The sequence below is a fragment of the Drosophila hydei genome, unplaced genomic scaffold (assembly GCF_003285905.1).
Source record: "Drosophila hydei strain 15085-1641.00,03,60 unplaced genomic scaffold, DhydRS2 tig00008114-arrow-pilon, whole genome shotgun sequence".
NCBI classification, from domain to species: Eukaryota; Metazoa; Arthropoda; class Insecta; order Diptera; family Drosophilidae; genus Drosophila; species Drosophila hydei.
The window spans coordinates 3,053,377-3,080,190 of record NW_022045827.1 but is presented as its reverse complement, the minus strand read 5'-3'; the positions used below and the strand labels follow the sequence as shown (position 1 = coordinate 3,080,190).

General features: G+C 41.4%; 7 protein-coding genes across 10 annotated transcripts; 4 read left to right on the top strand and 3 right to left on the bottom strand.

Annotated features, from left to right (window-relative positions):
* Positions 1–326: 326 nt before the first annotated feature.
* LOC111599190 (WW domain-binding protein 4) lies at positions 327–4,173 on the bottom strand. 2 transcript variants are annotated; one of them, XM_023314779.2, is made up of 5 exons: positions 4,003–4,173; positions 1,598–1,725; positions 1,455–1,527; positions 670–1,391; positions 327–612 (listed from the first exon to the last, which is right to left on the bottom strand). In XM_023314779.2, coding segments are annotated over exons 2-5 (1,017 nt in total). In that variant the 5' UTR covers positions 1,600–1,725; positions 4,003–4,173; the 3' UTR covers positions 327–392. The 2 variants fall into 2 exon arrangements, with proteins under 2 accessions (XP_023170547.2, XP_030080376.1); XM_030224516.1 differs by lacking the exon at positions 4,003–4,173 and having other exon boundaries at positions 1,598–1,788.
* Positions 2,267–4,009, top strand: LOC111599191 (probable serine hydrolase). Its single transcript, XM_023314780.2, has 3 exons — positions 2,267–2,429; positions 2,606–2,680; positions 3,146–4,009. The coding sequence occupies exons 1-3, from the start codon at positions 2,369–2,371 to the stop codon at positions 3,976–3,978; spliced, it is 969 nt and encodes a 322-aa protein (XP_023170548.1). The 5' UTR covers positions 2,267–2,368; the 3' UTR covers positions 3,979–4,009.
* A 72-nt stretch (positions 4,174–4,245) lies between the features above and the next one.
* Positions 4,246–5,414, top strand: LOC111599193. Its single transcript, XM_023314781.2, has 3 exons — positions 4,246–4,390; positions 4,692–4,815; positions 4,884–5,414. The coding sequence occupies exons 1-3, from the start codon at positions 4,317–4,319 to the stop codon at positions 5,088–5,090; spliced, it is 405 nt and encodes a 134-aa protein (XP_023170549.2). The 5' UTR covers positions 4,246–4,316; the 3' UTR covers positions 5,091–5,414.
* Positions 5,415–8,589: 3,175 nt separating this feature from the next.
* On the top strand, positions 8,590–10,471 carry LOC111599116. Its single transcript, XM_023314677.2, has 3 exons — positions 8,590–9,367; positions 9,428–10,021; positions 10,082–10,471. The coding sequence occupies exons 1-3, from the start codon at positions 9,279–9,281 to the stop codon at positions 10,347–10,349; spliced, it is 951 nt and encodes a 316-aa protein (XP_023170445.1). The 5' UTR covers positions 8,590–9,278; the 3' UTR covers positions 10,350–10,471.
* Positions 10,472–10,783: 312 nt separating this feature from the next.
* On the bottom strand, positions 10,784–17,428 carry LOC111599141 (epidermal growth factor receptor kinase substrate 8-like protein 1). The gene is made up of 6 exons (XM_023314704.2): positions 17,008–17,428; positions 13,671–14,038; positions 13,472–13,615; positions 11,802–13,406; positions 11,317–11,499; positions 10,784–11,251 (listed from the first exon to the last, which is right to left on the bottom strand). Exons 2-6 carry the CDS (start codon positions 13,995–13,997, stop codon positions 11,159–11,161), a joined length of 2,352 nt encoding a protein of 783 aa, XP_023170472.2. The 5' UTR covers positions 13,998–14,038; positions 17,008–17,428; the 3' UTR covers positions 10,784–11,158.
* A 388-nt stretch (positions 17,429–17,816) lies between these two features.
* LOC111599120 (KRR1 small subunit processome component homolog) lies at positions 17,817–19,040 on the bottom strand. The gene has a single exon (XM_023314681.2). The coding sequence runs from the start codon at positions 18,931–18,933 to the stop codon at positions 17,902–17,904; it is 1,032 nt and encodes a 343-aa protein (XP_023170449.1). The 5' UTR covers positions 18,934–19,040; the 3' UTR covers positions 17,817–17,901.
* A 937-nt stretch (positions 19,041–19,977) lies between these two features.
* LOC111599102 (serine/threonine-protein phosphatase 1 regulatory subunit 10) lies at positions 19,978–25,808 on the top strand. 3 transcript variants are annotated; one of them, XM_023314645.2, is made up of 6 exons: positions 19,978–20,106; positions 20,246–20,402; positions 20,471–20,568; positions 20,639–20,913; positions 21,014–22,306; positions 23,762–25,797. In XM_023314645.2, exons 2-6 carry the CDS (start codon positions 20,400–20,402, stop codon positions 25,390–25,392), a joined length of 3,300 nt encoding a protein of 1,099 aa, XP_023170413.2. In that variant the 5' UTR covers positions 19,978–20,106; positions 20,246–20,399; the 3' UTR covers positions 25,393–25,797. The 3 variants fall into 3 exon arrangements, with proteins under 3 accessions (XP_023170413.2, XP_023170414.2, XP_023170415.2); XM_023314646.2 differs by having other exon boundaries at positions 19,978–20,154; XM_023314647.2 differs by lacking the exons at positions 19,978–20,106; positions 20,246–20,402; positions 20,471–20,568; positions 20,639–20,913; positions 21,014–22,306 and adding an exon at positions 23,652–23,679 and having other exon boundaries at positions 23,762–25,808.
* The last annotated feature ends 1,006 nt before the right edge of the window (positions 25,809–26,814 follow it).

Here is a 26,814-nt window from a genome sequence, read left to right as displayed (position 1 = left end):
CACATATAAAATGAATCACACGCGCTGCGCCTTCGACTTCGTTATTGCTGCTGTTGGTGTTGTTATTAACAGAATTAAGCGCACAAACAATTTTTAATAACAAACTACAAGGGACGCCCGTCCGACGATCTACACGACACAACCAAACGTCGCAAACTTGAAAAATGAACTGACTATGCCAGTGTGACCGTAGTTGGGATAGGCTGCAAATGTCAAATGCTGTTAGGCTGACCAGCCGTTGTAAATACCAAAAAGTAAGTTGGCAGCGCCACAAGCCAAATTTATATTCACAATAAATTTAAAATTTGTAATTATGAATTGTTTCACATATTTTTCATGGGTGGGTTGTTGTTTAAAAGAATTTATTTAAATATATGTTACAGGTACTGTATTTACTCATCTAAAGGTTTGCGCGCATTACCATTATTTGCAAATTTTCGTTTTTTGAATGTGGCGGGCGCACTGCTTGATGTCTCCTCATCCAATCCTGATATGGTTTTCTCCTTGAAACGTTTTACAGGTGGCTCGGGTTCTGTCGCAGCGGCAGGGACAGGCTCTACCGCATAGTAATCCGTTTTGGGCAGCTGCCAATCGATGGGCTCTGCAGGCGGTCTGCAAATAATTGTAAAAAGTTAAAACAAAGTTTATGGCAAATTTAGCTAGATATACCTAGTTTCCACCACCTGCCACTGACCAATCTCCTTGGTTGCAGCCTCCTCCTCAGTTTTGAACTGCTGCCTCTTTTCCTCCTTTTGTTTCTTCTCTTTGGGATTCTCTGGTTTGCGATATAATTTTGCATGTCGCTCGCGGTTGAAGCGAGCCACCTCCTCATCTGCATTGGCACGAAACCGTAGCGATTCCTCTGCTTGCGTCACCTGCTGTTGATCAATGGCTAACTGATTGATACGCTCATATTCCTCATAGGAGAGAAACCCCTCTTTTGGTGGCTCCCAGACGGATTCATTTGTCTTCACATTCCAATAGTACGTGTGACCCTCGTCCGATTTACCCTCCACCCACAATGATGCATCTGGCACCGTTTCAGCTGCTATTTTATCCACATTAACCCGCCGGTCATCTTCATCTTCATCCGAATCGCCCTCCAATCGCATTGGATCGATTTGTCGTGGTTTTCCATATGGACCCGCTTTATTACCACTGCTGGAGGCTGTTGCACTGAGCACAGTATTGATGGATCGTGCGGTCATGTCACCATGGTATCCGTGGATATCTTGTGCATAGGATTTCATGGCGGCTTCCTCCATTTTGCGAATCTGTGCGTCCATTTTTTGTTTCTCCCTCTCCGACTTTTCGCTATTGCGGCTGATCTCCGTAATGCGCTTGGATACATTAAGCTTGTGTCGCTTGCCACTTTCATGAAATGCAATACTCTGGAATAGTTTATTTAATTGTAATACGTAAAGGTTTTTAATTGTGTTAAAATATTTACTCACAGCTTTGTTGTCGCTTAGCCAGCATTTACAGAAATCGCAGTACTTGCGTTCGTTCGATTTCCAGTATTCCGTCCTGCAAGTACCACAATTATTTTTTGTATTTTAGACAATTAGTTATAAATAAGATTCATAAATTTACTTACATGTTTGCTAATTATTATTTATTTACTTTGACTTCTATATTTGTTTTGCTTGCACGCAGTAGTGCTGTAAAGCGTACGATTGCTCTGAACAGTGCTGGCAGAATGTAGATAGGTGTCAGTAACTGCTACTGCAATAAAATAACTTAATAACGGGCAACACGAGAAAAAATTTTGCAAATTTTGATTAAAAAAATGTCAATAATTATTTTTAGCTAGAAATATACTGATATTAGAATAATGTGTAAATGTATTAAGATACGTTATATATTTAAAGACTTTTTGTATTATTGATTATTATTTTTTTAATATTTCAAAGTTTGTTATTCCGTTAAAACACAATAGTTAGCAAATAACCTTTCTAAATATAAATATTCTCACATACTTGTCAGATAATTACTTATAATGGTTATGTTAGTTGCCAGATATTTACTCATTGTGGCTTGTGTTATACCGTGAGCAAGGTAACAGCTGTTAAATTTAAATATATGCGGCTTTCTAGCCAAATGAATACATAACCAATTTACAATACAATAACCTTAATGTGATTTCTTAGGTTTTGTTTTATTTCTAATTATTAAAAAAACAAAATAAAAGAAAAATGATTTTCATTATATATTGTCTAACTGCTCACTGTTAATAACATTTCGCCAATATGTTATCTTAACACTTCTGTTATTGCTTAGAAAAAAACGCACAGACTGAGTCTGAGACAGTAGCGAAACTTCATTGTTTACGATTGCTCGTTGCCGCTCTGAAGCGTACCTTCCAAGCATGGCACAGGCGCGAGTCGCAACAACAACCTCTTTGAACGACGCAATGACGGCCAAGACAAGTGAGAGAATTGGGCAATTGCGACCCGTGGTCCAAAGTTTGGTTCCACCAGACAGACAGCGATTTCACCAGAGTTTATAAAACTGCTGCGATTAGCTAACTAGCGAATCCATCAACAAAAAACCTGTTGTATTAAAAGATGTTAGCTCATGCGAAACTTTCATTTGGCATTTTCAGATGGTTCAATGACAACGTTGGGCGAAAACAGCTGGGACGAATTCTCCATTGAAGTGCCCTGGGGCACTGTCACAGGTAAGTTGATGTGCAAAAGCTTCAGCGCTGAAATGTTCAATATGGCTATGCTGAGTCACCCCCAATCAGCTTATCTCAGCACACAATTCATAGACACATGCTTCCTATGGCTGCGATTGCGGATTATTTGAATAGCGCGAACAACAACAATAGCGCGTGCTCAAGTATACTAAATAAGTTATTACCCTGTAGTCAGCTGTTCCTCTGAGCATGTTACAATGATATAACTATAATAGATTTGGCAAATATATGAGACTCTGTGATGTGATCATCTCTAATCAGCATCGAAAGTCAGAAAGTTGGGCTACCCCATGTGTCATGAGATTTCTAGAATGTAAATTTAAGCTTGCAATGCATTGTTTGACTAGCTTTTATAGTGCAGATTAAACGAACTGCAGTCTAGACTCTTCTAACATATGCAGGGTATCATTACAATATAATGTCTAATGACGCCTTTTATTGCAGGAAAATGGTGGGGTTCGCGGAATAGACAACCGATTCTGGCTTTGCACGGCTGGCAGGACAATTGTGGCTCATTTGATAGATTATGCCCACTGTTGCCGGCAGACTGTTCAGTACTAGCCATTGATTTGCCTGGGCATGGACACTCGTCACACTATCCGCAGGGCATGCAGTACTTCATCTTCTGGGATGGCATATGCTTGATACGTCGCATAGTGCGAAAGTACAATTGGAAGGATGTCACTCTGTTGGGTCACTCACTGGGCGGCGCACTCACTTTTATGTATGCAGCCAGCTTTCCCAATGAAGTCTCCAAGCTGATCAACATAGATATTGCTGGACCAACGGTGAGGGGCGTTAGCCGCATGGCAGAGGGCACTGGCAGGGCGTTGGACAAGTTCCTGGACTATGAAACGCTGCCGGAGAGTAAACAACCCTGCTACTCATATGAGGAGATGATAAAGCTAGTTTTGGATGCCTACGACGGTTCCGTGGATGATGAATCTGTGAGGGTTTTGATGCGGAGGGGTATGAAGCCCAATCACAGCGGCTTTCTCTTCTCACGTGATCTGCGTCTCAAAGTCAGCCTGCTGGGCCTATTTACAGCAGAGCAAACGCTGGCCTATGCACGTCAAATACGTTGCAAAGTGCTCAATATTCGAGGTGTGCCGGGCATGAAGTTCGAAATGCCCGATTTTTATGCCGAGGTAATTTCCACACTTAAGCAAAATGCTGAGCATGTGGTTTACGTGGAAGTTCCAGGCACACATCATCTGCACCTGGTGACGCCGGATCGAGTGGCGCCACACATAAACCAATTTCTGTTAAATAAGTAATAGAATATACATAAATGTAAATACCCGTTATGTTCAGTTGCACAGATTAACATGTGGCGCAACAAGGAAGGTTTATTTGAGAATGTTACGCCTTTTGTTAACCGTACAGTAAACATTCGGGCCTTAATTAAGTAGGAGGCTTGATACTGTAGTTAAAAAATATATTTTTTATGATTTCACCAGTATTACAAAATTTAAACGTTTCTTTTGGTTGAATTGTAAATATTATATATTTTTTGACAGTTGGGCAACACTGGTCAAGTAACGTTGCCTAGCAACCTTTTGTTTTCAGCGTCATTTCAACTTTTTAAGTGCTCGGATACACGCATAGGATTATAATGGATTTAATAAAGGAAATAAATGAAAAATATCAAGCCCTGGAGGCAGAAATTGATAAGCAACTAGAAAAGGTGTAAGTGAAGTTGAATCTGCAATGCAAAAACAACAAAAATTGCCGGGTGTCCAGTGTGCCTCTATTACAAAATATAATTATTAAAAGTGTAGCATACTCTGCGGCCATTTTTATAATCATATATTTTTCTTTCATATATTTTTGTAAATATTTATTTTCCACTTAATTATTTTCAATTTATTTTATACGCTTTTATTTCTGTTTGTGCGCCTCTGTTGTCCAACATAAACAATTTACATTACCGACAGATGTCGCTTTTGCTTTAACGGTTTTTTAAAATTAATAATATCGTATCTTACAGGCAAGCTGAGGAACAAAAATTGGAGCGTCAGAATGAGAAATTTGCAGAGAAAGCAACAGCTACACAGGCACCAAAAATATTATCCTACGAAGAAGCGTTACAGCGAAATGCAAATACCCTAAAGGTGGTTAGACTTTTAATACATTAAATCTATATATGTAAACTTATATTAAATTTTTGTATTGCTTACAGTCATTAGAAATAGCAAAGGCTCGTTTACGCTCACGTTCTACGTATTCGCCAGTCGAAAAGCTGTTGCAGCGTGCTTTAAGTAATTATAAAAATGAGCTGGAGAGCCTCAATAAACAAGAGACCAGCACAAAAGCAGGGAAACAGGCGCTGGCAGGTCAAAAAAAGGCGGACGAGGATGACGCTGAGGAGGAAGCAAATACGAGCTGATCATGCATAATGTGCTGGGGGCCAGCAATAAAAACAACTCAGCAACTGGCGAAAGTCGTCACAAATGACAATTTCATGGAATTCTACAAGTCAAGGCAAGACGTGTCGCTCGAGCAACGGAAAAAAGTTCAATTCACAAGCTGAATAAATAGACACCAAATGTACACACATGACAAAATGAGAGTTGTATGCTTTTTCCCCACTGTCAACAAGAACCCAAAACGAATAAACACCCAACGCAGCCAAGCCAGGTGTATCCAATGGGAAAGCACCACACAAGATCTAACCAAAACTTGGCAGTCCTGTCAGAACTAACTAAAATGTATCCCAATTTACTAATTGTTGTGGAACATGTTTGTCGGTATCTCAAAGCAAGATGCTAACAAGATGCCAACAACAAGAACAACTCAAGAGAAGAGCAAACACATTACCAAATTGTATTCTAAATTGGTTGGCAATTATGTAGTGTTGCAACTGCTGCATGACCCAATGCAATCGATCACAGATCGATCAAGATCGATTTCCAGTGTCAAGGGACAGAGAGACAGACAGACGGACGGATCGACCGATAGATAGACAGTTGGGCAGACAACGAAGGGACAGTCTATGGCAATCAATGTTAGTATAAATCAATTAATGACACCACGGCTCTTGCAAACATCAAAGAAAATTATGAGGTTTTTCTCGACATACAAAAAAAGAAAAAAACATGACATGTTCGTTGATAAAGCCACTGAAAAGAAGAGAACACTCGTATCTAATATATACCAATGCAAACGTGTCTTCAATACTTGCTGCCTCGTTGCCGTCATATGTGTGTCGAGCAAATAGCAAACAACAATTTGAGCTGAAGTCATTTGTGTTATGAAGCAGCACACATACACACACACACCCGCACAGTTACTCGGGTATACCTGCGTCTGCTGATAAGACGAGCTCTCCCGGCTCGAAATCTATTGAGACAAATTGTCATGCATACATGCGACATACAAAACAGTTCAAACATGTCGTTAACGACATATCCATTTCATTTTCCTACGTCAAGAGCAGACAAGAGCATCTAGGCCCTATGGAAAATGCGTCAATTGGTTTTTGAGCACCTTAATTTGATTGGGTCCAAGTGACATTGTCATAAGCTTCACGCTGAAGTCTGTACAAGTTTGCTATGCTTGTACGTCGGACACGTCAGACATGTCTGCTATGTTGTCAGCGAGTGGCTTTCAGGACTTATCGCTAAAGAGTGGAACTTTTTTATTGTTAGAAATATTTGCTATGCAATTTTTACCCTAAGGCCTTAAGAGCTATCTATACGGGGCTGGTTGTACACATTTACACTTTAAAGGTAGTGAGGATCATAGAAATTTCAAATATGGAAATAAAAAATTTGATTTTTTAACTTAAGATGAAAAAAGATAAAATAAATATAAATATAAAATATAAAATAAAGATAAATATAGAATATAGGGAAAATATTAAGTCTAATTTTTATTAAGTTCTGAGTTCATCGTCATGTGCCCAAAAAATTGTATTTTAGAATTTTTAGCGAGAGCATATATTTATTTAGCATATCTATGAAAATTATATTCTCAGCTACATGACAGCTTCGCTGACATGTCAGGGAGCATATCACGCTGGCATGGCAACGATAATGAACAATTGATGATCGAGGACTGCATTTCCAGCTGGGTATCGTTAACTTAATAGCCAATACTCACAACACACACGCACACGCAGGTAGCGCCCGCACACCTGTAGGCTCTGTCGTATTGCTATCTACAAAAAAATATAAAATAAAAAATTACCCACTTTTGCCCCACATTTATGCGTTCAATATTTCATATTTATTTGCTTTCTGACTTGGCTACACGCACACACAGAGAACTCCACCTCCTTCCATCTACACAGGTATACATGTGTGTGTTTGTGTTTGTATGTGTGCTCCAGCTCTTGCAATTCATATCAGCCAGGGAGCCCTCGCTCGGTGTGCGCGATCGACAACTTCGTGGCCCGCCAAGCAGCGTTGACGTTTTAAATTTCATCGACAAATCCAACGTTTCAGTTACGTTTCGATACGCGACAAGTGCATAGTGCCACGCGCTTCCCAGGTGCGATCGTTGGAGGAGTTACGATCAGGTTCAATTTGTGGACATTTGGGTTATCAGACTGTGCGGTGTGTTCATTTCAATGCTATCTGGAGGGCTGCGAATTACTTGGGCCAAGGGAATGCAAACTGTTCGAAAAGCATTGCAAAAAGTTTGTTCGTTTGGCTTAAGTTATTTTCACGCCCAATAAAACGCCACGTGGTGGGCCACCTCCAGCCACCTGGCCAGGTGTCTCTGTGTCTGTGTCTGTGTGTGTGTGCGTGTGTTTTTAAAAGAACGTAACTAACAAATTTAAATAGTTAAGACCAAATCGCTTTTGGCTTTTTGTCAACGTCATCAACTGCCAAATCAAAAATCGATCGAGGATCGAGGCTGGGTAACAGACCGAAGAATCGTTGCCAGAGATAAGCGACCCGTTACCTCCACAATCAATCACATACAAGTTGCACACAAGCCTAGGCTCTCTCACTCTCTCTCTTCCATTGATAATGACACCGATACGCGATATATGCAAGCCAGTCAGCTCCTAATCTGAACATTAAACTGATTGTGCTGCCGTGTATAATCAGAAAGACGGAAAGAGAGTAGGAGAACACTTATTACTCTCTTTCGATACCCTAGCAATAACTGATATATATATACACATTCATATATATATATATACATTGACGATCGAGTTGCGCTACTGTTTTAATGAACACTTTTATGGACGGCCATAGCATAGGCCATAAAGCTATTACCAGTATTGCTTTGCACAATATACGCCCCTAGCCATAGCCCTAACCCCTAACAGCGCCCGTTCAATCGGGCGAGTGTAAAATCTGATTTTTTTGTAGACGTGTCGCTGGCTGCTTTAAAGTCATTCGACATGCCTGAGGTACGGTTGTAAGATTTATTTGGGTTGTATTGACGATAACGAGGCAGGGAATCTCGGGGCCCCTAAGCTAGTGCATGTTCGACGACGTGGCTTGCCGCATACATATATGTATATGTATATTGGAGTGAAATGGAAACTGATAATTGTGCAACGTACACAGAACCTTGCTCGAGTTATCAGCTCGAGTGACAACCGGAAATTAAAGTTGAAATCGACACGATTACTTCATTAGCTGTATTCTGCTAGTAGAGCCAGCCCTTTTTTTTTTGGAGGTTAGGCTCAGGCCAAACGGTTTGCCAAGGTCAGCCAGGGGGAGGGTTCAATGAACTATAAACAACTTGATGGTTGAATTTATGATTACTATTTGCTTATTAATAGCTAAACAGAGCCATAATTAAATAATTATTTTGGTAGAGCCTTGTTGAAACGCATTTACCAGCTGATCAGGTGCAAACGACAGACGAGGACGTGCCATATCTATATATATAAGCGACTACCCGTACCAGATTCGAGTCGAGCAACTTCGATGTCATTGGCGTCTAGGAGGCGTGGGTGCCAAGAAACGTCAAAAGAAACGAAAACGAATTCCCTGTCCAAAAAGAGCTTAAGAAGGCTGTTGATGATGATGACGATGATGAGTGGCCCCGAGCTTAGGGCCGTGTTGCTAGCTAGTAAATGCAAAAACTTTAGACAGGGAATCAATTGTTGCCTTGTTTTATTTCGCTGAAAGACACGCAACAACAATAGCCCAGGTAACTGGCTACCAATTTGGATAGGAGGCGGGGGTCGTTGGCGTTGGCGTTAGCGTTGGCGGAGCGTAAGGCCAACAACCGTGAAAAGCGCTTCAGGATGACAGTTATGGGTTACAAAGGCAAGGATTGAATCAAATAAATAAAGGCACAAGGTTCAGTTCAGTGCAGTCAAGAGCGGGTACGCTCCGGCCTATAGGCCTATAGCCAGCACTGTGGAAGGGTCGAGGGTCCTTCGATGACGGGTTAACCTTACCATGTGTCCATGTCAAGTTTGCATGCGGCTGCAGGTAATTCTTCATTTCGCTTTACATAATCATAATAAATGTAGAAAGCCAATGAATGGCAAATCTATTAGCATATAACATCATATAAAACAAAAATACAAAGCACAAAATGTCTGCGAGCTGAGTGAAGGAACGAATCAACGAATCAGTTGCATTGTAGCAGTCGAATCGAAATGAACATCTGGAAGGCAAAAGTGTTGACGGAGGTGCCCTTTGGTCATGTGCTCATCCTTAGCGGCAAAGTCAAGCCACATCCCAATAAGTAGGCAACAAATATTTTTATACTCATCATTATCGACGCAGTAAATGCAAATCTTTGTAGAATCTCGTTGGATTTGACGGACAATGTGAATGCTCAGAATGAGAGCGAAACGGTTTTTCTGAAAATCGAAGCCAATTTTCGTGAAGGTCAGATCATACGCAGCATGTTCCAGCCAGGTGAGGGCTGGCAGCAGGAGGAGATATCCAAGAATTGGAAATGTGATGGACCCAAAAATCCGCTGGTCCCGGGTCAATGCTTCACCTTTCGCGTGGCCGTCCTTCAACGCTGCTTCGAGATCTATGTGAATGATCAGCTATATGGTTCGTTTGAGTTCCTCAAATTTCCGAAGCAAATCAACTATGTGCGCGCCTATGGAGATTTTGAGAAGATCACACAGTTCCACCATCGCATGCTATTCCCTCTGGTGTTTCCTCGCAGCTTGATGTGCGTGGATCGTGTGGCCTTTCAGAGCGATGTGCCAAGGCGCTATGAGACGGGCACCGTTGTGGCCATGGAATGTATTGCCAAGGGTCCGCCCACAACGGAGTTTTCCATTTGTTTCCAGTGCAACGATACGGGTCGCATGGTGCTCAAATTTCATGTGAACTTCGATAAGACGACCGTCTCGCGCTCTTATCAACGCGATGACAACAGGTGGGCACTTATCGTTACCCCCCTGTGCAATATCTAACGCTTCTCTTATCTATCCAATAGCTATGCTCTTGATGACGAGGAAACTGAAGGAGAATTTCCGTTTGTGCGTGGCAAACTCTTCAAAATCGCCTTCGGCATTGGCGATCGCTCGTTCCTCATTGCCGTCAATGGACAATATTTTACCTATTACAATTTCCCGTTACGTCCATTTTCCATATCTACGCTCAAGTGCTTCACCAATGAACTGGGCGACTTTTCCGTTAGGAGCTTGGAATATCACTCGGATTCCCCATTGCTGTCGCGTGTGGAGAAATTGTCCATTATCTAAAGAGGAATTACGGATTTTGAAATCTCGCTAGTTGCAATCGTTGACATTTTTTTCTTGTACACCAGTTAATTAACTACCTGTAGTCTAGCAAGTTTATTAAATAAATCGAACTCATTCATAGACAGCCATGGACAGCATTATAACTTTCTTGAAATTCCTGAACATCCACTGAAAATTAAACCCAAATATCTCTGACAACTGCAATACATTATTATTCTCTAAATATATATTATGATTTTTTGCTAGTAGAGTTTCCTTTAGCCATTTGGCTGCATTGCATGTGTAGCTATAAATATGTGTTTTAGCCCTTTACAGCTAAAAACTAGTTTTAGTGAACATCTTATATTCGTAAACATTTAGCTTTTTTAGGCTATAAACTAGCTATAAATTAACATAACGTATAACACAAAACATTTGAATTATCGATAAACGATTAAATCAACTTTTTATTTATTTAGGTTCCTTTAGTTATTGCAAGGACCAGGCTTTATTAAACAATTGATTGCTTTCGTCGCCAGTCCCACTCTCTTTATAAACAATATATATACCATATGGTATGTACTCTACTGTGATGCTGAGTGTGTGTATGTGTGTGTGTTTGTGTGTTTGGCTAAACTTCGATGAAGTACAACTTACAGTTAGTCTTACGGTTAGTTTCGAGTTTCCATTTTTAGAATAAAACACACATATACAAATCGAAACAGAGCTACAAACTAGACTTTTAAGTGGGGTTTATTCCCTTCAAATTCTGTTCGCAGGTCAAGGTCAACTACTTGTTCATATTGGATTAGATTATGAAAGCCGTTTTCTTAAAAGTAACGGAATTCGCCCTTCTTGCCCAGGTGCTTGCTACGCATCATATCCGTGGCATCCGGAGAACGTTGATCCATGATCGAATTGTCCTGCACAATAGTAAAAGAAACTGTTAAGTAACGGGTCTGCATGTGGATATTGAGATCTGACTTACCACATTGCCAGGCGACATGTGACGTGACTTATTCGCTGCCACCGACTGCTGTTGGCCATAGAACTGACCGTTGCCGCCGTCCCCATCGCCGTAATTGAAGGGCGTGACAATCGTGTGCGGCACATGGGCCACCTGCCCGCGCATATTGCGCGCCTTCCACCACTTACGGGTGTCATCCAGTATCTAGAAATGAAAGCACGCCATTTAAGTAAATTAAAGTAGAAATAAGGAATTTGACGCGTCGAAAGAGTTGGACAAGAGCTTAACCAAGTTTGTAGTAAACTAAATGCGGAATTTGGAAGCGATATCTCTATATCTCTATAGATAGGTTATTTAGTTGAAGTGGACCTTCCTTAAATTACTCAAAACGAGTATCTGACTGTATCAATTTAGAAGCAGTCTGTTCGACGCTGGAACATGTTTGTTTAATAGAGCCAGCCGTTCTACATGGATACTTCACTTTCGTTTATAGATCGTAAACCCACCTCCAAGTATTCACCGCGCATCACGCTTAGCTCTTTGTCATTGTTGGCGGTGCGTGGGTAGGTGACCAGAACAATTTTAGCGCCAGATGACTGAAGATCCTCTAGCCACGCTTCCAACAGCTGATCCTCGCTAACATTTGCATTGGAAACACCACGAGCTGTGACAGCGGATATCTCGGAGACACCACCACCAACGCCGCTCGCTCCATAGTTGCCGCCAGAGCTGTTCACGTTGCGGGAGTCGCGTGTGTGTAAATTCTGTAGACCCGCTGTAATAGCGCTGAGTGTGGGTCCAGCACTGGGGCCATGACCAGCACCACTGGGGGGAACTACACCACCACCACCGCCGCTGCCTCGCTCAATGGAGTCAAAGGAGAGCTCGCTGCGTGCATTGAAATCGGAGGCACTTATTGCACCGGATCGATCTCGATCTCGTTCTCGTTCACGGTCCCGATCGTTGCCATGGTGTATGGTGTACTTCTCGCTGAGTGAAATGCCAATGCCATTCGTGTCGTAGTCATCGTAGCCACCGGCAGCGACACGCCCATTCAGACCTGACAAGTGACTGCCCGGACCGGGCTGCACATCGAGACGACGCTTGCTGACGTGCGTAGGCGATGTGGCCTCCAGTTCATCAATGACTAAATAATCGGGTGACCAGCCATCGAGGAAGACCGGATGATAGGAGCCAACGTCCTCCTTCCACTGATCGCGTGGTATGACCCAGGCATCGCCCAGTGAGCGCCACAGCTCGGTCTCCTTGCTGGTGACGCAGTTGATTAGCAAATTGATGGCCTCGCGGGTGAGCAAAGGATTGATCACGCGCGATGGCAATTGCGACTCGTAGTAGGTGTCGCTGGATGCCTCCACGATGAGAGCCAGTGGTGTGAATAGAAAATGGACCAGCTCCGGCGCATTGGGATCGTGGATGTGCGCCTTCAACTTGGCCAGCAAATTGAACGAAAGCTTAAACTTTGCAAAAATATCCACGAACTCCTTTTCGTGTGGCGGCCGCGTGCGCAACGTGAGAAGACCCTCGCCAGGATCACGTTTCTTTGACTTGCGATTGCGACGACGTCGCTCCAGCTCCCTGGAGGCAGCTGCCGCATGCTGCAGTCGTGCAATGAACTTCTCGATGTCATCGAAGCAATGATTCAGCACAGCCACATCCCGTTCATATTTCTCGCTGGACGTGGAGCTTGTCTCGTCGCGATCATTGACGCCGCCATGTTCCGAATCTGTTTCGCCATTGTGGCCAATGTCCACATCGGTGACAGCGCCTGCTCCAGAGCCGCGCATGCCATACTGATCCACGCTGCTGCGCTGATGCATATGATGCTGCACTTGCAATTCCCGCTCCCTTTCCCTTTCCCTTTCCCGATCTCTGCCACGCTCCCGATCTCGTTGATCACGCTGATGATGCTGCTCCACGCGGCTGTGCGATGAGGAGGAGGATGTTTTGCTCATCATCATGCCGGCCATGCCGGAGCTCGAGGCGCCGCTCGTATGCTGTGTGGGCGTCGCACCACGCTGTTGTGTGATCATTTTCCCGCTGCGCAATTGCTTTAGATCCTCCACTAGATGAACAGCAGAAACGCTTTGTGACTGTTGGATAAAAAGAAAATTCAATTAGCCTCTGCGACATACTAAGGCTTCTATGAATGACTCACCTGAAATATGTGCATTTCGGACCGTGAACCGCCGCCGCCCGACACAATAAAGACCAGTATATTGTTGTAAAGCTCCATGGCATCGTTAGATGTGAAGGCTGTGGGCTCCTGCACCAGCGAGGCAGGAAATCGCTCGATTATGTTCTGCAATAGGACATTTATTAATAATCGTCTTTGCCTGCAAATTCCATATACCTACCCCCGTCTCGTAATCCATAATGAGCACCCATTGATAGTCCAAGCAGAGCTGCATCTTCTGCGACCAAATGCCTGTTGTCTTCTCCAGCTGCAGCAGACGACGCATGCCATCCGCTGGATACACAATGCCCGACTCCTTGTTCACGGTGAATGTGGCCAGATGTTCGAGGAGATATGTGGGCTTATCATGTAAATCCATGCCATCCAGGCGCTCCCGTTCCTCGCCACCGCTACGATCATCGCCGGAGTAATCGCCGCCAGCACCGCCATGGGCGCCTCCGCTGCTATTGCCGGCGCTGCCGCCACCATTTGAATGATGATTGACCATGTTGGCAATAGTAATTGTGAATGTTTTTCCGGACTCGCTTGCTGAAAGTGAAAATGTCGGAATTTACTATAAGCATCCACATTACCCAGTCAGGCAGCCAACTAGCTTATTTTGTGGCTTTAAATATTGCGCAGTGGTTGCGGCTCTGACTCAGGCCACATTCCATGCTTAACTCAAAGCGCAAACGCAACAAGTAAAAATGTTAAAACAGGTGTAAGCGACTGCGCAATACTCTGATAAACATTCAAGTCGATCACAGAGTCTGCTTGAATATTTGCATTCATGTAAACACAAAGGTCGTGCCCCCTAAACTGTGGTTGTTAAGACGTCGATTGTTGCCGACGAAAGCAACAGAAAAGAATGTGGCTTGATTTTAATAAATGATTGATGACATTTCTAACATAAATGGCGAACTTTTTCGTAATTATACTATGCAGTTCTAAAACAATTTACGTGCGAAACCGAACTACTCCTGCAGTAGTATGTGAACAGCGTATAGTTATTCTCAAACTTTAACATTTGTTCGCAGTCGCGCAGCTTTGGAATTCGAAAATCGCGCTCCTCCGTCTCATCTTTCCCCCAGTCCGAAGCTGAGCCCAGCTGTCAGTTTGTCAGTTGAATAGAATCTACCTGTTTGTCTATGTGGCCTCTGGCCGCCTTTCCGCTCACTCTCTCCCTCTCTTTCTCTGTCGCTCTCAACAGTTTGGCAAATCGCAAAGAGCACAACACAGACCGCTCTCTGGCATGCACATACACACAGATATATACATTGGCAAACAGCCGCTCCCTCGACTTAAGTGACGGCAACTACTTAGGCGTGTGCCGACGGCGACTGCGCCGGATGCCCAGTAACAGGCGATCACATATACAAATATGCACACATGGACGTGAGTGTGTGTGTGGGAATTTATAATTTGAATGTTAGAGCCAAACTATATTATGTACCGAATGTCATACTTGGCTTATTTATATTCTCGCATGTCAAATTGCATCATCGGCAAGGTATTTATTTTGTTTTTGTTATTGTTTTTAGTTTGGTTGACAGATTTACAGCACAAGTTATGCTTAGAGCAAAGACAACGTTGACGAATGGAGGTCATAAAATATTATCACACCTAACTAACAAAAGTGTCCAGAGCATAATGAAGCACACTGGCCCTACATGTATATTAATAATCATAGTTTCTGTGCTGTGTGGCGTCAGCGTCGTAAAAGCACAGTAATATCGTAACGGTCGACCGGCCGGCTAGGCAGCCATTCATTAAGTACAGATAATTAATTAAGTCATGATAAGCAACAATTTTGATAGTAGGAAAGTCATTCGTCTTAGTTACCTAGTCGTTGGAATTAAAATTTTAAAATAAAAATATATACACACTATATGTACATATTTGCCTCTGTGTGCGTGAGTGTGAGTATGTACATGTGCATGTGAATGGCTTAAGCTGCAGCCCCCTCCAGTGCGTGAGTAATAGTACAGATAAGCGTTGCCCGACTTATATATTATTTTTCAGTATTTCTCAGTTTTTTTTTGTTTATCTAAAAAACATTCCAATGGCGCAGACAAATGGCAAAACAACAAACGTTTTTGTTATTGCTAAGTGTGCTTGCTTTAGTTATTGTTGTTATTGTTGTTTATTGTTGTTTTTGTTGTTGTGCCCCTGTGAAAAACCAGCTTGTGAACAAGTGAGACTCTCGGCTCAGTTACAAATGGGGAGACATCGACACCGACACCCCAAGCAAGTACACTATGGCCATCCCGTTCACACACATGCGCATGCGTGACTGCCGCTTGCCAGGTGCGCTGAGAGTGAGACTCTGCTCTCCTACTTGAATTCTGTCTGAGTGTGTATGTGTGAGTGTGTGTGTTTGTCTGTTTGTTTGTGTGCGCTTCAAAAAGGTAACTCGGATTTGTCCCCGCTGCGTCTGCTGCAACTTTACTTTTTGACGACCGCATTTTTTAGCTTTCTTTTCCACCTGTTTTTCTCTTGCTCTGTTGATATTTTTTTATGATTTTTTTCCACAGGCACTCACACAGGCGGGTGCTTACTGTTAGGTACACATATGTAAAAATACAAATACCTTAGTGTATGTTTGTGTGTGTGTTGATATTGTACATAGCATAGGCAATAATGCCAAAGGTAGGTATGCACACAAACTGGGAGCGGCGGCAGGTTTCACATATTGATTTTCAATGCTTTTGTTCAATTCATTCACTGATTCATAGCGACCTGCGATATCTGTTTTGCCTCTATATATGTATGTATGTGTGTTTTTATATTCTAATTGACCGCTTTTTTTGATCATCTGATATGCAGATATGGTAATATTTATTAAATGCAGTATGTGAAGAATGTATTTTGCTTACATTTTTTATTTTTATTTTCGTTTGTTTTTTTCATGAAAAAGGAAAAGTTTTTATTTTTACATTTTTCAATTTTATATATACTATTCGTTATCGTTTATACAATTGATTGCCTATTAAACTAATTGACAGCATTTAAAGGTATTTGATATGCAAATTTGTTTTTATTTAAGTCTGTGCAAGTATATGTGTGCATATCTCGCACCTGTAAATACACACACACATACAACTGCCTTGTTAACATTTATCAATAACTAATACACGCGCAAACACATTTACATTCAAACCTAACACATCTTCCCTCTCTCATTCTTATATTGGCACATTCTTTAGCTAATTAGCACGAATTTCAAATTTTTGTTGTCACATTCGATACAAATATTTTACAACTGGTTTTTTCAAATATTCGATTGTGTTAGGCAGGGCATGCTTAACGCATTGGATCCATTAAACACTTCACAGACATTAACGCTGGCTTATTATTTTCATTAAAAAAAACACACACATAAAAACTAACTGTAATTGGGCTTGCGTTTTTATCTAATTTCTTTCTTTCACACTTGACATCTATCTCCCTCCCTCCACACTCCCAATCTCAGCTTAAGAGAGCAGCTCGTCACAACTTTTTTGTTTTCTTTTTTTTACCTGCCGTTTACTTGTTGTGCTTTTGTATTCTCGTCCGCCTTCCTTCTATTTTGGCTTTCCACTTTCGTTCGTTCTTCTCAATTTTTACAGCACTTTTTTAGTAACCAAATCTTTTGGCTTATGCATACGCAACTGTATGCGTACTTTAATAACTGATTTAATTATTTTCACACTCCTTGTTTGCAAATTATATGGAATATAAATGAAATAAACTATAGCCGTATTGTCGCCGTAATTATAGTTTTTTATAAAGCACACGCGTTGTCCGCTGTGGCCGCGTTTAGTACGTCAGGCCAGACCAAAATCAAGGTACTAACTTGGCTAACTCAACACGGCTAGCTCTAGCTCCGTTAGCCAGAGCCACAAGAGCTAAGCCTCAAAGTGTCAGTCGTCGTGCCGAGAGCGAAACAGTGACCGATGCCACTCAGAGAGTGAGAGCGCCAGCGTTGCCACCTAGCAAATTTAATTTGTTGTAAATATAAGTACGTTAAAAGTAAATACACAGCTGGTAGGATGAAATGGTGGAATATATATTTAATGAGACACATTTATATACTTATTTCATATAATCGTTAAAATATTCTTTATTTGATTGCACAATAATAACGATCATCGCAAAAACAGCAAACCGTATTAATGATCATATTTTTAGATAAGTGTTATTAGCTATACTATCATATGTTTAAAGTTTATTAAGGCTGGCCATTTCATTCAACTTGTACATTTTGTATCTATCTATTACCTATAAACAAATACATATAAAATTTTTTATATATATATAGATGATTCTGACAAAGAAAGGTGACCATGGTGGTCTACTAGTTTAGCGGAAGTTTTATTGTTTTTATAAAAATGGTTTAAGTTAAGAAACTAATTTAAGACCGTATTTGTAGATCAACTTCTCTTGTTTTTATTAGCTTTCATTAGCTTGGCTTTCAAGGCCTGCACATCGACCTTATTGTCCTCTGCAGGACGCTTGCGACTTGAACCAATCGTATCTTCTGTAGGCGGCACAAAGTCCTTGTTGCGGCGCTCGTCCTGTTTCTTGGCTGCTTCCACCTGTTTAGCAGTGCGTTCCTGTTGTCTCTTGGCCTGCTTCTGCTCCTTGTTGAGGAAATATTCTCCTGTAGCCAGCTGCTTGTCGATTTTGCTCTCTGGCTGTTGTGGCGGGAATGGGGTGTATTCCTTTTTGGGCTTCTTATTCTTGGGCTGTTTGCGTTTGCTGATATTCTTGTTCTTGAACTTGGGCAAAAAGCGTGACCAATCCTCGTTGGCCAGTTTGGGATCCTTCATAAGCTCGCGCTTGATCATCAGAGCTTTGATATTGTAAATAGGATGCACATTGTTCATGGTCTCCAGTACAATGTCGCGTACCTGCTGCAGTCCCTTATACGGGCCGAGAGCTGATACTGTGTTGCCTTGGACCAGAACATAGCAATCGGTGAGCAGCTCAATAGACTTGAGGGTGGCACCATTGGGGCCAATCAGACGCTGCCGCCGTTTCACGAATTTCTCCTTTTTGTGCACCAGATTGCCGATTTTAATGATGTCGCACCCGGTGTCGTCTTGCAGGACACGTTTTGCTTGCTCGAACGGTACACTGCGTGCCATCAGTTTAATCATGTCGCGAGATTTTATGATGATATATGGGTCCCATGTTTTGCGTGTTGTCTTTACCACCATACTGCCTTCTATCAAATCCAGTTCTGCCTTTAAATGATGCTCTGCTACACATTGTTGCACTAGGGGCCAAACTTCCTTTAAATATTTCTCACGATATTTGGGAAAGAGCGTAGCAAAGGAGCTCTCTTCGACCAGACCATGTGGATTATCTTCGGGCTTGAATGTGGGTATTTTCAATGACCACGCATTGTCTACAGGGTCTGTATTTTGCTTGGTGGGACCTTCACTTTCATTGTCGCTCATACTATCAACTTTGTAAAAACCTCTTTAGCTTGAATACGATTTAAAAAAACTTAGCCGTGCACGTTTGTTTTGAACAGCTGCCTATTAAGTGTGACAGTACAACAAATATCGATAGTGTACAAAGAAAGCAAGCATCGATAGTAATTACGACATCCCTACTTACAATTAACAAGGTTGTATTGATGTAGCAGTATTAAAATGAATAAAGAATTTTATTTGTACCTTGTATTAAATAGGCCATTACAATTTTATTCTTAATCGTGTTGTGTACATTTATGTACTATCGTATTTCCACGATAATCGAAAAATATCGATAGTTTCTCAAGCAAGGTGTGTCGAATAAAATTTTTCCATTCAGTTTTCATTCTATTGTTGCTTTTGGGTGAGTTTGGTCGATGTTATTTTCGTTGAGGCACGGACTTTCACTTTCGCATATAACTTAAGACGCAATAAATTTACAAAACTCGTCGACATTAAAAATGAGCAAATATTGCTGACGAACAATTGAATTGAATTGAATTGATATTTGGTAGGCATTGTTGCAAAAATTTCATCAATATACGTAAAGCGAAGTGTCGGAATAAAAGAAAAAACACTTGGGGGCGTGGATGTGACGTGCAAAATTTGCATAAAGTTGATTTAACTTGGTAGTTCTCTTATTTCAAGTGGAAAACATTGGTATTGTATTGTTAAAATATATATTTTTTCGCATATTGCGTATTAGTGATCAATTTTGTGAAAAATCAATATGGCGTCGTTGACGCGCCTACGTGGCTACGTTACGGCGCTGCCAACTCCCTTTAATTAAGAATATCGAAAATAAAAAAATTTTGCAGCTAGGAGGCGACATCAAACAAATCAAGCGCGTGTTAAATCATTCCAATAAAAATGTTCTAGAGAAATATTTCATCATATATATGTATATAATAATATATGTTTTTTTCGAGCGAATGGTTAGTTTCAATGCAGGGTTGGATGTTCACTTTGAGTATCGATTGCACTTAGTCGATTGGTTTTACAACGTCGAGCATTAGAACGCGAAACACGTTTTTGTTATAATCGATTTGCTGATGAAATTGGTCCAGTCGTAACGTAAACAGTACTTAACTTCAATCTAATATTTGATGAACATTGGTGATCAATGGCGATTTGAAGGACATGGATTACACATATGTACGAAAATTTTCCATATGGATATTAAAAAATTTATTGCGTCGCTAGGTAGCGTCTTTTGCAAAGTGTTTAACATAGTTATTTTAATAAGTATAAATGTATGTGCATAAATACTGAGTGGTGTTTTCTACGTTTTTAGATCTGAATCGACAAAAGATTGCAAATTGATGGCCTAAAATTGGTGCATTACGTAATTTTCGTGGTGTTTATATATCAACGTTTGCGTTAGAAAGAGACGACAATAGTGCATTTACTATTTGGCGTTGCCACATAGTATTAAAACAAATTTAAATATGGTGAGTTTGTAATGCTGTTTTAAGCGTGTTTTGCTCAATAGACTTACAAAATTAAAATTTTTTTACAGCCACGCATAGTGCCCTTACAGTTATTAAAGTGCCTGCGGGTGCTTTTGGATACCAATGGGGGTATACTAAGTGCAACAGAAGTAAAACGGATAGCTGGGTAAGTTGTCAACATCTGCGACAATCAACAAGGCGCCCTCTAGCGTTAATTTTTTCGGTTCATTTTATAGGTTAATGACGAAATATTCCAAAAAGCTAGTATCAAAGTGCGTTTACGTGCAGATTTTAAAGTCGACCAAAACCGAACTACTCGGAGATTTTATGACTGTCGGTGGATGGGGTTTGGTCTGCACCTGGCTAAGTGATGCGATTCGTACAATGAACTGGCCTCTCGTACAAGAAATACTTGAACTATTGCTACTTTCTCCTGTTGATGTAAATAGATTAAAAATAAATTCGGCGCCAATTTTGGTCAAGGGGCTTTGTAAAGATGGGGGCAATGAAGGTGAGTGCTGGTCGACTCGCAACTACATTTAAACATTATTTTATAATTAACTAATCCAAACAATATGATTGTTTGTTCTCTTCTTTTTTGCAATTCTTAGGCGTTCGTATACTGGCGAAGCGGTTGGTTGAGCAGTGGCTTAAAATTGTTACAGAAAATCCAAGTGGAACAACAATAACCAGTTCGGCTAGCGGTATAGTCGAGTCACATAGCGTTTCTGGAGGGGACCAGAAGGACTCGCATATGGAGCACAGCTCATCAGACAGCACTGACAGCGGCGGTGCGCCCGTTAAACAGAACTACACGATTACTTCGGCTGAACGCAAACGCAATATAGTTATAACAATCAAAACTGTTGACAAATCTGCGTCTACGTTAGCAACCGCAGATAGTGTATATAATGATGACGATAGTTCCTTACCACCATCAGAGACGGGCTCCGAGTCCAGAGGGACAGAGTCTAATGCTCATTTAGAAAGTTCTGAAAAAACTAATTTAGATGATAGTAGTACAACAGATTCAAAGATTGATGACGAGGCTGATAAGAAGCACAAGAGTGCGCGCGACAAGAGTAGGAGGTCGGAGAAAGATCGTGACAAGGATAGGAAATCGTCCAGCAGTCACAGATCCTCTTCATCTAGCCATAAGTCGTCTTCGTCATCCTCAAATTCAAAGAGCTCCTCGAAGAGTTCATCTTCGTCCCATCGTAGCTCAAGCGATAAGCATCGTGATAAGGACAAGCCACGATCAAGCTCCAGTTCTAGCTCGAGTAAAGATAAGGATCGAAAGGAGGGTTCTAGCTCATCCTCATCATCTAACAAGCATAAATCCTCAAAATCCTCGTCATCGTCATCTTCTTCTACTTCGTCAAACTCTAGCATGTCCAAAGATCGCAGTCGCGATAAGGATAAAGACAAATCGTATTCGTCGTCGTCTACGACGGCCTCCTCCAAGAAGGAGAATGAAAAAGATAATAAACTGATGCCACCGCCAACAGCTAGTGCATCAGATAAGAAATCTAAAGAGGGCGATGCTGATGTGCAGAAGCCAAAATCGATATCCATACCAAATAGGAAGGCATCGATATCGATCGAAATACGCCGTGATACCGAGAAGACAGCCACGGTAAAGACGTATCAGTCCAAATTTCGATCCCATGGTCTCACCGAGGAGGCGCCGCCCCCACCCTCGCGCAAAGGTCTTAAGAAGCCGACATCCACGGCGCCCACATCAACAGCTCCATCGGTGTTGCCAGCAGCAACGGCGCTGAAGAGACCCTCCCCACCACCTAGCAGGGATACGCCCGTCGAGAAGAAGCCCAAAATAGACATCAACAATCTGAGTGGGCATGTGGACCGGCCAGGATCAGTTAAGCTGATAGCACCCAAAAAGAGTAAGCACCGTTTCATAGAGCTCATTACTAATCTGCCTGTTTTATCTTTCCAGAAACTGAAGGTTTTTGCTTTTGTTTGCTGCAATTTGACACGAACTTGTGTGTATTTTTGTTGAAATCATTTTAGGGAGTATAATTTTCGCTTGGGTGGTTGATCGATTGATTGATTGGTGGGTGGGTTGCTCAATTGGTAGCCAAGGTTGGGGCTAGGTTCTAAACCAATATTTGCCCAATTTTGCGCGCTGATCGACTGGGGGTCACGCGACAGTTCCTATTAGAGTTGAATTTTTGATTTAGTTGGAAGCTACATATACAAATGGACTGATAATCGTAAGGATAATTCGCCGGGACGTCAGCTGCCCGGCCAACGGGCAGGCGTATTCGACACGCCGGGATGGGTCTTCAGCGGCAAGAGCAAAGTCCACGCTGTACGGCGCATGCGCTTCAGTGGAAAGCCGGCGCGGCGACAAGTCGGCTTGGTGTTAAGTATTAAAACTCAACCTCCAAAAAAACAACAAAAAATATAGACAATTACATTTACCTTTAAATCTATGCAATACACGTTAATGATTTAGCTTATAAGGTATGTAGATGCAGCTTACTAACCTACTACATACAATACAATACAATACAATACAAAAAAATGATAAGAAAAAACGAAAACAAAAAATAAATACGACTTTCCTCTAGAAAAATATACTTTTTCTACTGAAATAAAATATGATGATGCATTAAACAAAACGGAGAATATATAATTATATATTTATATATAAAATATCAACTTTGAGCTGGCTGTTCTTAAAGTTTGGTAGCCGAAATGATGACAGCACGTTACAGTTATCGCTGGCTATGATGGCCACAGCGATATTTTGACAAGTACACCTAATTCACTTATATATATACATACTCTGTTGAAATGAGTAAAAGAACGAAAACTATATAGAATACTGTTCTGTTGCACGTTCATTGACGCTACCAAGGTCTGAGAACATGGCCGCCTTTTCACTTGAAGGCCTGCAACATGGCGTAAGCCACACGTTGATCACTTGAGTCAGTTGCTCAGCGAGGGGTGTTCAAGAGGTTTTATAAATTGTGTTTTTTTTTTTTTTTTTTTTTTTGGTAGAGTTAGTCGCTTTGAGTTCATCTCAGTTTTGGGTTGGTGTGCACGGACTGCACCTATACAGATATATATATATATATATATATATATATGTATATATATTATATATATTCAGCTATATGGTATACAGATAACGCTAGTGTCCGAGCACGTTTTGTTTTTACAGCTATCCAGCCAGTTGTCGGGGTTTTTCTATAGTCGCTTATCAGTTGGTAGTTTGTTTCAGTTCGCAGCAAAAGCAAAAACCTGTGCAGTACGTAAAGATCTTGAATTAAACCCATTCCATACAAACTATATTATATAAACTTATATTAATTGTTTTTAATTTATTGCAGTTTCAACTCTGGTGGAAACGAATCTTTTCTCGGATGCGCTGGCTGCTTCCATAGAACCCAAGAAGGTTGTCAAGCGTAAGCGACTTAATGCGGCTGCTTCGCCTACGGAAAAAGATGCGCCGCTGGCGCCGTTGAAATTCTATCAGGACACTCTCGATGAATCGAAGATTGAGGACAAGTCTGATGATAGCACCAAGGAAAATGATGACAGCAGAACGGCATCTCCTGGCAAAGACACCGATGTGGACGATGATGATATACCATTGAAGAAGGTTAAGGAGGACATTGAGCAGAAGGTGCAAAGGGAGAAGTCGGCTGTGGAGAATGCCGAAGGCGGTGCCAGTCCAGACGATGCGGATGACACACCCGAAGAGCCAAAGAAACCGGGACCTGGCTGCGGTCCCAATGGACCGCCGGGCGTGCTTATGCTGCACCGACGCCGGGGACCGAAGAAGAAGCTAACCTGGCAGCCTGATGAGAAATTGACGCAGATTCGTTACTTCGAGGTGGATCGCTCGGAGCGCGTAAATGTGACGAAGCAGAGCTTCCTCGAAATGAAGAACATGGAGCGTTACAGTGAACGCGATGCGTTGAACATAGCGCGGCGTGGCTTCGACGATATCATGGAGCCACAAATGGAATGGCGTCCACTGATCGAAGTGGCCAATGTACCCGATCATCCCAATGGCAATCTGTCCAAGCAGCGAGTGGTTCAGGCGGAACGAGAGGCAACTACGTTGCGTGCACTCTACTTCTCGCCGGACATGATACCGGACAGCGCAGCCGAGGCGGAGCTGGAGCCGCATTTCTCGCACGACATTCCAATTATACCCATTGATGATTTGACTGGCAATCCGGACGCGGTCAACGACTACAGTTCGCTGCCCTGGCCGGAGCCGAAGGGCTACAGTGCTGCCAGCAACGAGATGGGCTACAATGATAACATGAATAACATGAATAATCCCGGCATGAATCCCAATATGTTGCCGTCCAACAATCCTTTCCAGCCGTTTGGCAACAATTTCATGCCCGGCACAGGGAATATGCCACCAAATCCAAGTCCTCAGATGCCCATGAATATGCCACAATCGGGACCGCCGCCCATCTGGCAGAATCAAATGGGCAGTCCCATGATGAATCCAATGAATGGACCTCCTGGCGGCATGGACATGAACAATCCGCCTGGCATGCCACCCAACTTTATGGGCAACCAGTTTGGCAGTCCTGGCGGTCCGTTTGGTGCTCCTCCAGGCTTCAATAACATGAACTATCCGCCAATGATGATGAACGGACCGGGACCGGGTCCAGGACCTAATGGGCCCATGATGAACGGGCCGATGGGGCCCAATGGCATGGGACCCATGTTGAATGGTGGTGGACCACGCAATAACAACATGAACAACAATCGCAAGAACAACGGAGGTGGAGGAGGCGCTGGCGGCGGCAATTGGCGCAGTGGCGGCAACAATTTCCAGGACAACTCCGGCGGCAATTGGCGGTCAGCGGGCTCTGGCTCCAATCGTGGTGGTGGCGGTGGTAACAACACGGGCATCTGCAAGCAATTCATGCGCGGCCACTGCCACATGGGCAAGTCGTGCAAGTACGTGCATCCGCAGAAGAAGCGTATGTAGGACTCACCCGAATCTTCCGAGGAAGATTCGCTTGTATAGATCTCACAGAGCATCACAGCTTTGCACACAATCCCAATCACACACCCGCCCCCATGTACATTCACGTAAATCTCTGCGATATGGATTGTGATCCCAAACAAAATCGGATCACACGCCACGCTGCTCCCCCAGCCAATGAAGACTGTAGCCTGGAACGCCAATAGGAGGAGGAAGATGAGAAGAGAGAGCCGCCTCGCCAGGCGTCCAAAAACTTAGTTTTATATTGTGTATATATATTACTATATATAGAAACTATGTTAATATCAAATATCTTTCATACGGATTAGTATAATGTAAAAAGTAAAGGAAACTCATTTTTAATTTCATAAACTTCAACTTAAAATATTTATAAGGTTAGCTTGTTAATAATAATAAATAAAGACCAAGTCATATGAAGAAAGTTACAAATTATCTTTAATTATTTATAGATTGCAATAGGTACAGATAAGAGAAATGTGCATTTATATTCACTTAGATCTAAATAGAGTTATTTTAAATTCTTAGGCATAATTATGAAAGATTTTTGAACTCGTGGATTGATCAGGTTTAATAATTTCCTTAGTTTGTTCATGTTTGATAGAAATTATATAGAATAAAATTGATTAAAAACATAAAATTGATTAATCTTTATTGCGATTAAGTCTGTTTGCTTTTCGATAATAAATTATGATAAGTCTCATTTCAACTCTGCATAGGCGAGTCATAGATATTTTCAGATTTTCAGAAATGCTTCAATATTGGCATACTTTTTAGCACTCATTAGAACTTAGACGAACAAATAGATTTAATTACTAAATTTTTTATTTCTTAAGTTTTTTTAAGGAAATTTTTGATCAAATTGAATATTGGTTTAAATATATAATAGCAAATATCTCAATATTTTTTGAGTCTCAAAAATTTTCTTTTTTACAAATGGGGTCAATATTTATATATATTGCGATTATCTATATTTGCAACTAAATTGAATTGAAAATAAAAATAATATTGCGAATATCGGTTTAAAAATATGGAAAATATTTTAAAAAAATTTCGTTTTTTATAAATATTTTAAAAATTAATATGTTGCGATTATCTATATTTTCAACTAATTTGAAAATAATTAAATTGTTAACTTGCATTTTTTTTTTTGAAATTTTCGACAAATTTAAAAAAAATAAATATTGCAATTATTTAGATTTTCAGCTTGCATAAATATGTATATAAACATTATTAAAAGCATTTTATATTTTAAAAGTGCATTTTGAGAAAATTATCAACTTAAAATAAAAATGATCATAATTAATTAGCTAGATTCATCCGATGCTAGGCAGGACCTTCCAGAATTTCTTTGAGCTATGATTGCTGAAAGTTCATAAAAATAAGAGCGATTCACAGCATGCGCCA

What these genes read in the sequence shown, in the direction of transcription:
- LOC111599191 (XM_023314780.2), top strand. Translation starts at nt 2,369, where the DNA reads ATGGCACAGGCGCGAGTCGCAACAACAACCTCTTTGAACGACGCAATG. An exon ending in CGCAATGACGGCCAAGACAA is followed by an intron (nt 2,430 to 2,605) that starts GTGAGAGAATTG and finishes TGGCATTTTCAG; the next exon opens with ATGGTTCAATGACAACGTTG. An exon ending in GCCCTGGGGCACTGTCACAG is followed by an intron (nt 2,681 to 3,145) that starts GTAAGTTGATGT and finishes CTTTTATTGCAG; the next exon opens with GAAAATGGTGGGGTTCGCGG.
- LOC111599102 (XM_023314645.2), top strand. An exon ending in GAAGTAAAACGGATAGCTGG is followed by an intron (nt 20,569 to 20,638) that starts GTAAGTTGTCAA and finishes TTCATTTTATAG; the next exon opens with GTTAATGACGAAATATTCCA. An exon ending in TAAAGATGGGGGCAATGAAG is followed by an intron (nt 20,914 to 21,013) that starts GTGAGTGCTGGT and finishes TGCAATTCTTAG; the next exon opens with GCGTTCGTATACTGGCGAAG.
- LOC111599193 (XM_023314781.2), top strand. Translation starts at nt 4,317, where the DNA reads ATGGATTTAATAAAGGAAATAAATGAAAAATATCAAGCCCTGGAGGCA. An exon ending in GATAAGCAACTAGAAAAGGT is followed by an intron (nt 4,391 to 4,691) that starts GTAAGTGAAGTT and finishes CGTATCTTACAG; the next exon opens with GCAAGCTGAGGAACAAAAAT. An exon ending in GAAATGCAAATACCCTAAAG is followed by an intron (nt 4,816 to 4,883) that starts GTGGTTAGACTT and finishes TATTGCTTACAG; the next exon opens with TCATTAGAAATAGCAAAGGC.
- LOC111599116 (XM_023314677.2), top strand. Translation starts at nt 9,279, where the DNA reads ATGAACATCTGGAAGGCAAAAGTGTTGACGGAGGTGCCCTTTGGTCAT. An exon ending in GTCAAGCCACATCCCAATAA is followed by an intron (nt 9,368 to 9,427) that starts GTAGGCAACAAA and finishes AAATCTTTGTAG; the next exon opens with AATCTCGTTGGATTTGACGG. An exon ending in TATCAACGCGATGACAACAG is followed by an intron (nt 10,022 to 10,081) that starts GTGGGCACTTAT and finishes TCTATCCAATAG; the next exon opens with CTATGCTCTTGATGACGAGG.
- LOC111599120 (XM_023314681.2), bottom strand. Translation starts at nt 18,933, where the DNA reads ATGAGCGACAATGAAAGTGAAGGTCCCACCAAGCAAAATACAGACCCT.
- LOC111599141 (XM_023314704.2), bottom strand. Translation starts at nt 13,997, where the DNA reads ATGGTCAATCATCATTCAAATGGTGGCGGCAGCGCCGGCAATAGCAGC. An exon ending in CCGAAATGCACATATTTCAG is followed by an intron (nt 13,407 to 13,471) that starts GTGAGTCATTCA and finishes TTTATCCAACAG; the next exon opens with TCACAAAGCGTTTCTGCTGT. An exon ending in TGCGCGGTGAATACTTGGAG is followed by an intron (nt 11,500 to 11,801) that starts GTGGGTTTACGA and finishes TTTCATTTCTAG; the next exon opens with ATACTGGATGACACCCGTAA.
- LOC111599190 (XM_023314779.2), bottom strand. An exon ending in GGCTAAGCGACAACAAAGCT is followed by an intron (nt 1,392 to 1,454) that starts GTGAGTAAATAT and finishes AAACTATTCCAG; the next exon opens with AGTATTGCATTTCATGAAAG. An exon ending in TGGCAGGTGGTGGAAACTAG is followed by an intron (nt 613 to 669) that starts GTATATCTAGCT and finishes AATTATTTGCAG; the next exon opens with ACCGCCTGCAGAGCCCATCG.